The following is a 13,410-nucleotide window of genomic DNA, read 5'->3' as shown; positions in this document are numbered from 1 at the left end:
TCTCTACTAAAAATACAAAGAAATTAATTGGACAACTAAAAATACATAGAAAAAATTAGCCGGGCATGGTGGCGCATGCCTGTAGTCCCAGCCACTCGGGAGGCTGAGGCAGAAGGATCGCTTGAGCCCAGGAGTTTGAGGTTGCTGTGAGCTAGGCTGACGCCACGGCACTCACTCTAGCCCGGGGACACAGTGAGACTATGTCTCAAAAAACAAAAAACAAAAACTTTTCCTGCAAACTAACAACCTAATTATCTTCTAAGCATGGACTTCTGTTAGTTGTACAACTCTTCTAGAATTCTAGCCAATATTTAAGAATAATTGCTTCCATAAAGACTTGGTTTCTTTCAATTTAAATTGTTTAACTTGTTAGTACTGTATTCTAAAAACTACCATTCTCTTGGTGGAAACAAACATGCATAAGGAAGCAGAAGTGTATGAAATTCTCAGGTCACCAATGAAGGACCAAAATCCTCCCCAACAGCACTAAGTTAAGACTGTAAAACTAACACATCCCTCTGAGTACACATTCACCCTCCCAGGATTCTATTAAGGAAGCATGGTTAACAGACAAGACTCCTTTCAGGTCACCATTTTCAAAAGCATTGTCACTTTTTTATCCAAGATATAACCTTTTAGTATCAGTTTCCTAACCTATGATATAAAGATATTCACTAGCCTCGATACTGTTATGAAGATTAAACAATGTACAAAAAAGTGCTTTAGAAACTATAACGGACAATGTCAGACTTTTATTGTTTGGCTCATTAGAAATGTTCTTGCCCATCTCATGCAGGAACAGCTGGAGGAAATGGAAGAACGAAAGAGGCAGTTAAGAAGTGGAGTGCAACTCCAGCAACAGAAGAATAAAGAGATGGAGCAGCTAAGGATCAGTCTTGCTGAAGAGCTCTCAACTTATAAGTCAGTTTTTGCCCCTACCCAAATCTCATCTAACACTGGCTGAGATGATGGTGGGGAGGGCTCAGAGAAAATTTCACTTAAACAGTGAAAAAAAAAAAAAAGATTGGGGAAATTATTTTCAACTTGTGCTCATCCATGAGCAGATGGAAAATGGCTGTCTTTTTTTAAAGGGCTATGCTACCCAAGAGCCTGGAACAGGCTGATGTTCCCACTCCTCAGGCAGGTGGAACCGAGACACAGTCTCAAGGTGATCTTTGTGGGAGAGTGGTGCTTGCATCATCACTGCTTTCCTAACTTAATACTAATTAATGCCTTTAAAAAAAAAAACTTCAGTGTGTGTCTAGTGACAAGTCACAATCAACACATCTATCCGTTAGTTTCCTTATGAAATATTCAAAGGCTGTGGTTCTGGGTAGAAACGAGGAAGCTGTTCCTATTTCACAGACTTACTTTTAGCGCCTAGGAAAACTTAAGGCATCTTTCTGAGCAATGAACTCTTCAGGATCCCTTTTCCAATGTTTTACCAACATGTTCTCATATATTTTATAAAGTTCCTTATATCATTCCCTTAAAGAAACTAAGGATAAAAGAAAGGATGTGTCAAGTTGTATATTATATAGATGCCCATAAATTTTAGTCTTCATTTCCTAAACTTAAATCTTGGATACAAACTCACAAATAACTATTTTAACTGACACTCTTCTTAACTTTCTAGGATTTTCTTTTACTTTATCTAAGTATAACTGACTATGTTTAATGTTTGAGAGATTACTATAACCTTGTGACTGAGGACAGTGATCTGCTAAATTCTTTGTGTGGATCAGATTAAATGTTCAATAGGGAAAAGACAATGAGAAATATTTTAGCCATCCCCTCTCCACACTATCACATAGGTTATCATTCGTACTGTTTTGCAAATAGGAGGCACCAAAATACTTGCTGGGGAAAAGTCATCCCTGATCATATACAAATCACACTGTAGCAATCTCTCCTCAACATTGCCTGCACTAACTAAACCTCAGAAGTTCATTGTTATAAACCTTCTACTGTCTTATTTCAAGTTGCAGAAAGTATAAACTTATTCTTTTTTTTCTCAACCTTACAGGGGCTGTTTAGAAATATATGGCCAAATCTGTAACCCAGAAACAACAAAAAAAAACTTCTTAGCAAAGGATCACTAAGTGCCCTTTGGACATACTTTCTTCCAGACAAAGGAGTGCCAGAGACTTGGCAAGCAATTCATCTTGTGAAAGCTGCAGATACTGGCTGACTCGCTTAAACAGATTCTGGAGTTGGCTGGAGGCAGAACACCAGTCAACGCTAGCTGGATTCTATGTCATATGCTGCTGGTACTGATCTCAATGCACTGAGGAAAGGAAAAATGAGCCTCCTGTCTTCCAGCAGCAGTCCTCACATATACGCTGAGTAAAGGATGAATGTATGGACACAACCTGCAGTATTATGAAAAATGTATCTTGCCTTGTCATGACCCGAACTAAAAACATTTTTGGAGGAGGGCAGGTGGGGTCAAAAAGGCAGCCAGTTTTCATTACATGGGTTTACAATTTGAATTCTTTTGTGCCCTGAGTGTTAGATTTTAAATGAATCCTTTTACAAAATTTACTTTTTCTTAAAGGCCATGCTGACTCAGTTTACTCTTAAAATTGTGTCAAGATAATTTTCGCTATACTCTAAAACTAGACTTGGAGATAAGGAACCAATCCAGATTTGAACCTAATGGTTAAGGCTATTCCGATTTGCCCCAAAGATCTTACCTCATGATTTTGGGTCAGACTGATCTACTTGGTTAAAAAAAAAAAACCAAAAACACAAACTGTTTGGAAAGAATCAGTCATTTTATCTGGTTATGGCAGTTGGTGATAAAGGCTTTCAGAGCCTATTATTTCTAACCTCTAAGTACAGGCCCCAGTGAAAAATATACTGGGGAGATTCAACCTCTCTCTGAGAAAAGGTTCAGGCACCTTTTCCAAATTTAAATTTTGCCTTAAATTCTCTCTACCACACTGCCTTTGACACATTTGAAAAATCCATGTAGTTCTCTAGGGATAGACTTCAAAAACATGTTATTTTATCAAAGACTAATCCATGCCACCTCTGATTCAGTGTTTTATGTCTTTCACTTTCCCTGGGAAGGAGTAAAGCTCTTTTCTATAGCTCTGGGTCTGTTATATTTAATTCTGCTTCTCACAATCAAAGACCATGGAAAATAACTGTCATTTGAACTCCTTCAAGAAGCCAGACTGGTGTTTGATGGATGTTATATACTAAATAAAACCCATCAGCATGGGGTTATGTAGAAAAGCAATTTATTCCATTTTAAGCACTTACACAGTTAGTCATGGAGAGTAACAGGCCTGCTGGTGAAACAGGTCACCCAAAATGGAGATGGCATCAAACTAGTGGTCAAGGACTAACTCCTAAAAAAAAAGCAACTCTTATCAAGGATTAATTTAATTTTAAAAACAAATACAAGTTATTGATTCACTCTTCTCAACTTGACAGTCTACCTGTGGTAACTGTCAGGTAAAAACATACATCTTTACAACTTGGTGGTCCCAAGTTTAAAAAAACAAAACAAAAACCATTTCACAGAAAGGAAAGAAACAATATGAAAACAGCTCAAGAAATACACTAACGAGCAAAAATATATGGGGAAAGAGGAACGTGTAGTTTTGACTTAACTGAAGAAACTGAGACTGGTCTACATAGGAAAATGTGTATCCTGGAAAGTCAGGTGTGAAGATTCTAGAGTAGGAATCTATGACTTGAATCTCCCCTATTTCCTGAATAAAAATGAAACCTTGCAATATTTATACCGTGGCTCAGACACCTACCTCCTTTGGCTCTATTCCTTACTCACTCTAGCCTTTACTTAAATGAGTCTGAAAAACTTGGGGATATAGCATAAGAAGAAAAATAATCACACATAATACTCCCCTTTCTGTGGCTACTTATAGACCTGGGTTTGTTACTAGAAAATTCCTGAAGAAAATTTAAGCCTGTGGCTTTGCTGAATCAAGTCCCCCAGTTAACATTTAGAAAACATCCACTGTTTGGGCTAATAGCATTATTGGTGGTACCCATTATAGAGGGATAGCTGAACAAAGTCTGTGTGTCTCAAAACCAGTGTTAATCAATCTCAGGGTTGAGAGGAAAAAAAGGGGAGCCTAAAAATCACAAGAAATGCAGACATATCTAGGACCCTTGTCCTTCTGGATCCACGCTTCCTTCAGGGTCTTCATCATTGTAAATGTTCTCCGCCTGCCCAAAAACAAGAAAAAGAGAACGGGGTATTTAGTAAACATGAAAGCGACTTCTTGAAGTCAAGGTTTCAACAATAGATCAAGCTAGGGAACCAGATATTTTAAGTATTTTTACTCTATGGCTTATGGGCCGTATAGTCTATTTCACCTATTCAACTCTGCCACTGTAGGATGAAAGTGGCCAGCTGTGGTGGGCATGAAAAAGAATTAGTATGGCTGTGTTCAATGAAAACAGGCAGCTGGTCCACAGGCCTCTGGATCAGGACATTCCCACAAAATTAAAATTTGGATATCGTTTGTCTTGACAACCAACATTCTCAAGTCGTTTAACCAGATGTTATTAATAATAGCTAAGAAGTAAAAAAATGCAAATGTCTATCAGCTGATGGATAAAGGATATATCCATACAATGGAGTATTATTTGGCAATAAAAAGGAAGCTAGTCTTATAATGTATGATTCTATTTATATAAGATGTCCAGAAGAGGCAAATCTATAGAGAAAGTAGATTGGTGGTTGCCTAGGACTAGGGGGACTATGAGAAAAATAGGAATTGATGGCTAATGGGTTTCTCTTTGGGGTGACGAAAATGCTCTCAAATTGATTGTGTGATGTGTGAATATACTGTAACTACTGAATTGTATACTTAGAAACCACCCAAACCATTTGTTCCAAATCTCAATTTATAAATATCTTTAAAAAAACTGGGCTGGGGGCAGTAGCTCATTCCTGTAACTCCAACGCTCTGGGAAGCCAAGGTTAGAGGATCACTTGAGCGCAGGAGTTCCACGCTGCAGTGAGCCAGGATCGTGCCAGTGCATTCCCATTTAGGTGACAGAGTGAGACCCTATCTCTAAAAAACAACAAAAACCTGCTCTTGTATAAAATAAACCCTATTTCTACTACTTGATGGATTATCTACGTCAAAAGGCATAATCTTAAATAGAGAAACCATTTTCCACTGGAGGAAAATGCACTGTTCTTAGCACCTACTGTGCACAAATCACTACACTATCTGCTGCACAGGATGGGACAGTCTTGTCTTTTTTTCTTTTTTTGAGACAGAGTCTCATTTTGTTGCCCGGGCTAGAGTGAGTGCCGTGGCGTCAGCCTAGCTCACAGCAACCTCAAACTCCTGGGCTCAAGTGATCCTACTGCCTCAGCCTCCCGAGTAGCTGGGACTACAGGCATGCGCCACCATGATTTTTAGTTGTCCAGCTGATTTCTTTCTATTTTTAGTGGAGAAGAGGTCTCACTCTTGCGTAGGCTGGTCTCGAACTCCTGAGCTCAAATGATCCACCCACCTTGGCCTCCCACAGTGCTAGGATTACAGGCGTGAGCCACCACACCTGGCCTCATCCCAGCCATTTTATATGTGCAGTTCAGGGTATTAAGTACACTCACATTTGCTATGTGACCATAACCGTCCAGCTCCAGAATGCAACTGTTCTTTGTATTAGTATACATTAGACATCAGTTATTTTTATTCTAAGTGCTCTGAATATTCAAAGAAGGGCTATCACCTTAAACTAGGATAGAGGTAACCAATGTTTTTGAAATCTAGATAGGTTTCATGGAGAAATGGTAGTATTTTCCTTTCTTTTCTTTTTTTTTTTTTTTGGTGACAAGGTCTCACTCAGTTGCCTGGGCTTGAGTACCGTGGTGTCATCATAGCTCACTGCAAGCTCAAACCCCTACACTCAAGCAATCCTCCTGCCTCAGCTTCCCGAGTAACTGGGACTATAGGCGTGCGCTGAAATGGTCATATCTGATGCTGTGATACACTATACCTCCTTTGGGTATGTATGTTTACATCTGTAAGATGAGGAAAGATGTGAGAAACATCAGACAGACAGATGATATAAAATCTGGTAAGTCATCTAGACCTAGAGGTGAACAGACATGGGAACTCTTGAATTTTCAAGTATGGCTACCTGGGCAAACGCTAGCTCACTAGAGCCATAGAGAAAAAGGAAAGTCGGGAGGAGGAAAAGGGTTTGAGAAAGGAGAAGTGAGAAAGAGAAGGTTAGTTTTGTTTAGCTGAGTTTTAAATACCAGTCAGACAACCAGATAAAGGTAAAGAGCCAAGCAGTTGAAAACGATGATGTGCGGAGAAGCACTAAAGTCACACCTGACAGCAAAGTGAACAGAGATGACAGTTGTATTCTGTATTCATGAAATATACAAACATAAAATGATCCCGTCTCATTTATCTAACCTCTCCTAAACAAAAGACCAAACACTTACCATCTGCCACACTTGCATGATATTGTCTTCTGATACAGAACAAATCACCCAAGGTTCGTTGGGATTCCAGGAGAAATCAGATATCTTGGCAGTGTGACCACCATGAATAAACTGAAAGAGGGAGGAAACAAAGATATGAAATGCAGATAAAGGACATTATAGACTGTTTCAATACTGCTCAATGCTTGTAACATACCAACAACTCTGGTGGCCCATCTTCTGCATCTTCTGGGGATTGTTCCTCTCCAATTTTACTAGCATAGAAAGATCATTTTAAAAGTTAAAAGAGATTTATCCGTAGGAACTAACTTTACAAAGTCAAGGGAAAAAATTCCTTGGAGAGAGTAACTAATAAAAGAGTTACCTTAAATCCCAGACATTCAGTCTGCGATCAGTACCACTAGAAGCCAAAATAGTCTCATTGTGAGGTGACCACTGAACCTACACATAAGAACGAAGGAAACAAAAGGTATTAAATTAGAAAACAAAGGGAAATAATACCTAAAATTATATCTAACAATTTCATGAGAGAGAGAGAAAGAGAGAGAGAGAGAATGAATGTGTGTGTATGAGAGAGAGAGAGAGAGAGAGAGAGAGAGAGAGAGAGAGAGAGAGAAAACGAGTGAGTCTCAGTATATTGCCCAGGCTGTATCGAATCCCTGGGATTAAGGATCTTTGCACCTCAGCCTGCCGAGTAGCTGGGATTACAGTCAGATGCTACCGCACATGGCTTCATCTTATTTTTTTGAAGACTACATCTTACCTATTCTTATCGTCTAATTCTGGCCTCTAGCCAAACGTAATCCAATTCTGACCTAAGAACTACAGTACAGATGACCCCCACACGATAACTATTTTCCTAAGTATTTACTTTGAATTCTGTATCACCCATAAGACTAATTAAAAATGACTCCTTAAAACAATAATCTTATTAAAGAGCTAGACAAAAACTACTATATATGCAATAATCATATATAGTGTTATCAAACATGGTAATAAAGTGCTAGCCTCATGGTACAGAGAAGAGAGCTTAAGGGACCCGCAGTTAGGGAAGAATTTAAATACTCTCCACACAGGAACACTATCACAAGCAAAGACAAAGAGACAGGACAGGGTGAAGACAAAATGTTCACTGGAGCCGGCTGAAAAGCAGAAAATGAGACCATGTGTGGAGGAGTATAGTTCACCTAAAGCCCAGTTCAGATACCATATTCACCCACCAGAATTAATCTTTACCACTCTCAGGTTCATAACACTTGCAAAAATCTTTTATTATAATAACTTCTAACTAGGCCTTTTTACACTATAAAACTTTAAGTTCTTTGACAACAAAGACTATAATGTATCTCTCATGGTGCCCTAGTAATGAGCTTGGAACAGTGTGACAATTATTTTTCAATTGAGTCAGAGGGTTTTGTGTGTTAAGAAGGAAGTTTAAACTAATGAGGCAGAACACACGGAGCCTGTAGTTCTGGTTGGACTAACAAGGAATCAATAGATGTGGCAAGCAATAAAGGATGAATGACTGGAAATAAGGGAAGAAACAAATGAGTGACGGGAGCAAGGCTGATAAAATAATCAGGCACCGGGATTTCTTTTTTTCCTTTTGTAGAGACCGGGTCTTGCTATGTTGCCTGGGCTGGTTTCAAACTCCTGGCCTCAAGTGATCCTCCCCTCTCAGCCTCCCAAAGTGCTGGGATTACAGGCATGAGCCAGCATGCCTGGCCCACTATATTACTTAATACCTGAAAAATGTATGTGGCCAATGACCAGTTTGAGAAAGCATAGAAAACAACAAACGAAAAACAATCCCAATCCCACAGAAATTAGCACAGATATATAGAAAACTTCTATTTTGAGCAATGGGATAAAGAACACGTGTATCCACTCACACATTCAGACTTCTCCCCCGCCCCCCAAATTAGTAGCATTAGTTTCTTACCTGGAATATTTCATCCTTATGTGATTCAAAGGAATGCAACTTAAGCTTCAGATTTCTTAGATCCCACAAGGCCACAGTCTACATACAATAAAAAAAAGGGAAACAAGAGCAATCAATTTTTTTTTTTTACAAGAAAAGAAAAAGAAAACCCTTAACTAAAATATCTCTGCAATTCAAAAGAACCAGGAGAAATCTACCCCATGTTTTCTATTAAAATAAACCAAACTGACCTTGTCAGCTGATCCTGTGGCAAGAATGAACTCACTATAAGGATTGAAAGAGAGGCAGTTCACTTCAGCAGTGTGAGCATCAACTGAGTGGCTTGGTTTGGAAGTATTGTTTGAACGAGTATCCCAACTTAAAAAAAAAAAAAAAAAAATTAAAATTAAACAGGACAAATACTTGGAATGTAGGTAACTAAATATAAAACTCAGACAATATAGGAATAAAAAAACAATGAATTCTACTCACATCATAAGTTTCTGATCATCGGCAACTGACCCAAACAGAGACTCATGGAGCAGATGCCAGGAAACATCTTCGACTACTGCCGTATGCCCTGTAAAGATGGTCTTCGCATCCACCACTTTTCCTTCCTTTGGAACAGCACTGATGTCCCACAGGCAGATGGTCTTAAATATAAAATTAACCATTATATAAAAGGAAGATTCTCACCTCCCCACACACTCCAAAAAAGAAACCAACTGGTAACTAGCCTAGATTTGCTTCAAAATGGGAAGGATACGCACGTGGTCATCTGAAGCACTAAGCAAGTGCCCACTGAGATTTGGGTTCCAAGAAAGCCCATAGCCTTCCTTCTGATGTCCACGGAGACGTAAGTCTGGGTTGCACTCTCCAGAAGGGTCTGCAAAGTGAGAGACACATCAAGACTACTCAGTCCACTGGCTCTGTGGATCTACTAAGTGTAATGGACTTTTGATCATGATGTCTAAATTTCTTTTAAACTATACAAAGAATAACAAGCAATTAAACTCAAAATGAGTGGAGCCATGTATTCCCATACTGAGTAATTTGTATTTGAACAGAAAAGGGCAGTTACCTGGTTTGGAAGGATGTTTTGTATAGTCAAAAACAAGGACATCACTGGAGGGAGTCTTTGTTGCGATGATGCAGGGGTTTTGGGGCATGTAACGGGCCCTGTTTACTTCTCCTTCGTGGTTGATCTTGATTTCTATTTCAATTTTGCCACTAACGGAACCAAAACCTCCAAATTCTGTAAATAAGATAAATTGATTGCAAATAAGTACAAAGCAAGAGCTACTCTACAAGTATAAGGACTCACTCATCAAGTATAAGGACATAGGCAAGGCTTTTTATCAGCAAACTGGTATAATACTAAAAGTAATTTAGACATTTGTTAGCACTATAAAGTGTTTTTATATCCTTTGGCTCCAGGTAGTTAAATACCTAAGAAGTAGTATAACTGACCCTCTGCATCTGTGGGCTCTGCATCTATGGGTTTACTAATCACGATCAAAAATATCTGGGAAAAAAAAATTGCATCTGCATTGAACATGTTGTACAGACTTTTACCTTGTCATCATTCCCTAAACAATACAGTATAACAATTAGTTACACAGCACTTACATTATATTAGGTATTATAAGTAATCTAGAGATCATTTAAGTATACGAGAGGATGTGCATAGGTTACATGGAAATACCACACCATGTTGTCATCAGGGACTTGAGCATCTGCAGATTTCAGTATCCAAGGGAGAGCCTGGAACCAATTCCCCACAGATACCAAGGGATGGCTGTATTATATCACTACTTGAAATTAAGGAAGACTACCAATTCCACTTCAAAAGAAGGTTCTCAATAAGGTTTTCCAATCTCATTTAAAGTATAAATAAGTATGCTGAATAAATAATATCTAAGTTATTATTTTAATGATTATTAAATACACAGTGTGTTAGGTACAAAAGAGTCCCTCTTACGCCATTTGTTAGAAGCTCTAGTTTGGGATGACCGTTCTGAAATATTCTACCATCACACTGTATCTTTTCCCTACAGTGTTTCTCTTATTCCAATGAGGAAAAACAGAGCCACAAGATACAGTTCCATTTTCCTAACCCCTACTTATACTTGCCAACCAAAGTCCCTGGTTGAAATAAACCAGGTAGGCAAGGACTGGACAAAAACATTTTTTATTCACATCTGACTACTGTATGCACTTAGAGAGAGTTCTTCCAAGTACCATTATAGTATGTGTAACAATATAATTTGTGATTATATAAATCTTGGCAAAGCAATATATAAACAAAAGCAGTTAATGATCAGTCAAAGAATTATAGAAGGCAGCATGATAAGGCCACAAAAGCTCCTAAGTAAGAGTCAGACCTAGGCCTAAGAGGCGCTGCCACCTACTATCCCGGTGATTTGGGGAAGGCCTTTAATTTCTCTGAGACTCAAATACCTTATCCACAAAACAAGTTGTGAGAGTAACTTGTAAATAAAAATGCTCTGTCAATAGCATTGCTATACAAGTGTTATTCTTTGAAGGACAAAAATCTTTTCAAAAAGCAAAGACATAAATGGCTACTACAGTGGCATGTTAGATAACTTTCAACTTCAAAGTAACTTTTGAAAAGTGAATATTTCAAACAAGTTAAAAACCTAAAAATAAAAATTCAAGATAGACTCTAAAGAAGAAAAAAAAAAAACCACACAAATTTTTCCAGAACTCTAGCCCACAAGCATCCACACATACAAAAAACAAGGCATGCTATCATACATGATCCCAAGGAACTTTCAGTCTAAATACAGGGAGGTTAAGGACAAGCCTACCTTGTTTTATTGCACTCTGCAAATACTGCTTTTTTTTTTAAATTGAAGATTTGTAGCAACCCTGCCACCTATTGATGTCATTTATTGATGCCATTTTTCTAACAGCATGTGTTCACTTGGTATCTGTGTCAGCATATTTTAGCAATAGTATTTTTAAAACAAGGTATATATACCATTTTTAAAGACATAATCAGGGGCTCCCAAGTTGAAGCTGGTATGTGAAAGGCCAATTTTAACTAGGAAAGAAAAGTTGAGGTAGCAATGTACAATAAAAATGAATGAAAGTCAAGGTCGAACTCTCTTCCTATTTCGTTTGCTTCTCTCCACATAAAACACTATTAAAACAAACTTGAGGTATAACATAACACAACAGAAGTGTACAAATCTCTGTAGCTTGATGAATTTTTAAACATGCAGGCACCAGGGTAACTACCACCCAGATCAATTTTTAAACATGCAGGCACCAGGGTAACTACCACCCAGATCAAAATATAAAACATTTTCAGTACCCCAGGCGGCACTAACTGTGTCCTTCCCAGTCAATACTATCCCCTCAGACAAGGTAATCACCTTGTGACATCTATAACCAAGCCACTTTTTGAGCCCATAAACCTTTTGAAACTAAGAAAAATAAGTTCTAACACCCTGAGTAAAATATCCAAGTTAGTTCACCGTGATTCAATAATAGTTTACATCCTATATAATTCAGACTAAAGACTACAGATTTGTCTATTTTAAAATACAAAACTAATTCCCAAACAAGTTACTAAAAATAAACCTGTTGATATTTGAAGACCTTGTCAACAGAGCCTGAAGTAAAATTTTACATCTCATCTATTTTCAGGGCTTAAAACGTGACTGCAGCCACGCTAAATCTAATATAAACACATGAATTCTTTTTAATGTTAAAACAGGCCTAAGCCAGCTTTAGTTCTTTCACTTTGAAAGTTCAGTGATCTTTCGAAACTGCTATCAATTACCGCAAACCAAATGGGGTCAACTAGATGGTAATCAACTATAGTTCAATCTAGCCTAGGACATTTCATCTTTTAGGTAGGAAGTACCTACCTAACAATCACCCAAGAAACTTTAAGAGACCACTGGGATATCTTTGCTTCCATCACTTTTGAGACCATATGGAGGCAGCACCCTGCCCCGCTTTAAGCATCAGGCCTATCCACTGATCTAAAAAAAAGATTGGTGGGGAGGCAGGAAGAGAGAGAAGAGGAAGAAACGGGAGATGGTAAAACTGGGTAACCTCAGAGCATGTTACAAAATTTGAGCCTCAGTTTCCATGTGAGGATCAATAGGGTGATGTATATAGTCATTAACCTATATAATACTGGTATTGATTTTTTTAACGGTTCTTCTACTGTTAAGGATTTGATCTCTTCAGAACATAAAAGGGATTGGCTGGATGCCATTCAAAAAAAATTTGGTCACCAGAAAAAGATCTGGGTATACATGTGAAAAGATGCCATTTCAAACCAGTAGGGAAAATGGATTGTCAAATAGCATTAAAAAATATTGCTATTCATTTAGGAAAAAACTTTTGGATTCCTACTCCATAGGAAACACCAAAACGAGTACCAGGACGATCAAAGTTTTAATGGTCAAAACATAAAAATAGAAGAAGAAAACAATGGATGAATATGCATTATGGGGAAGGCCTTTCAAAGAATGACACAAAATATGGAGGCTATCAGAGGAAAATTAGGGAAGTTAAAATCCATAGCTTCTGAATAACAAGACTTAAAATTATAAACTGTGAAAAATTATCTGCACAAATTTATTGGGGGCAATTTACCTTATATTAAGAGATAACCCATAAAGAAAAATAGGCAAAAAACATAAACGGGTAGCTCAAGGGACATATATAAAACACAAATATTTTAAAATAACTGCTCCAGGCCTGCAATCCTAGCACTCTGGGAGGCCAAGGCGGGAGGACTGCTTGAGGTCAGGAGTTCCGAGACCAGCCTGAGAAAGAGTGAGACCCCGTCTCTACTGAAAAATAGAAAGAAATTAGTCGGACAACTAAAAATATATAGAAAAAATTAGCCGGGCATGGTGGTGCATGCCTGTAGTCCCAGCTACTTGGGAGGCTGAGGCAGAAGGACTGCTTGAGCCCAGGAGTTTGAGGTTGCTGTGAGCTAGGCTGACGCCACGGCACTCTAGCCTGGGCAACAGCGTGAGACTCTGTCTCA

The 13,410-nt window shown here is 38.3% G+C and overlaps 2 protein-coding genes across 4 annotated transcripts in view; one reads left to right on the top strand and one right to left on the bottom strand.

The window, feature by feature from the left end:
- SYNC (syncoilin, intermediate filament protein) overlaps positions 1-3,758 on the top strand; it is a 24,663-nt gene extending 20,905 nt beyond the window's left edge. The window contains exons 3-4 of one of the 3 annotated variants that reach the window (XR_001137391.1): positions 797-1,168; positions 2,027-3,504. Coding sequence is in view for 2 of the 3 variants with exons in the window: in XM_012642280.1 (XP_012497734.1) it covers positions 797-921; positions 1,092-1,215 (249 nt within the window). In the remaining variant the exon portion in view is untranslated. Of the gene's footprint in view, positions 1-796; positions 1,494-2,026 lie in introns of those variants that run through there. The other 2 variants (XM_012642279.1, XM_012642280.1) reach the window with 2 other exon arrangements.
- Positions 3,232-13,410, bottom strand: part of RBBP4 (retinoblastoma binding protein 4) — a 17,552-nt gene continuing 7,373 nt past the window's right edge. Inside the window, exons 4-12 of the mRNA XM_012642281.1 lie at positions 9,454-9,627; positions 9,143-9,258; positions 8,865-9,025; positions 8,624-8,750; positions 8,394-8,471; positions 6,816-6,892; positions 6,648-6,705; positions 6,452-6,562; positions 3,232-4,203 (exon numbers count right to left, since the gene is read on the bottom strand). Of these exons, the coding sequence (XP_012497735.1) occupies positions 4,138-4,203; positions 6,452-6,562; positions 6,648-6,705; positions 6,816-6,892; positions 8,394-8,471; positions 8,624-8,750; positions 8,865-9,025; positions 9,143-9,258; positions 9,454-9,627 (968 nt within the window). The 3' untranslated portion in view covers positions 3,232-4,137. The remainder of the gene's footprint in view (positions 4,204-6,451; positions 6,563-6,647; positions 6,706-6,815; positions 6,893-8,393; positions 8,472-8,623; positions 8,751-8,864; positions 9,026-9,142; positions 9,259-9,453; positions 9,628-13,410) is intronic.

This window comes from Propithecus coquereli, unplaced genomic scaffold (genome assembly GCF_000956105.1).
Source record: "Propithecus coquereli isolate 6110/MARCELLA unplaced genomic scaffold, Pcoq_1.0 Scaffold178, whole genome shotgun sequence".
Classification (NCBI taxonomy): Eukaryota; Metazoa; Chordata; class Mammalia; order Primates; family Indriidae; genus Propithecus; species Propithecus coquereli.
This window is presented reverse-complemented; position numbering and strand designations above follow the sequence as displayed.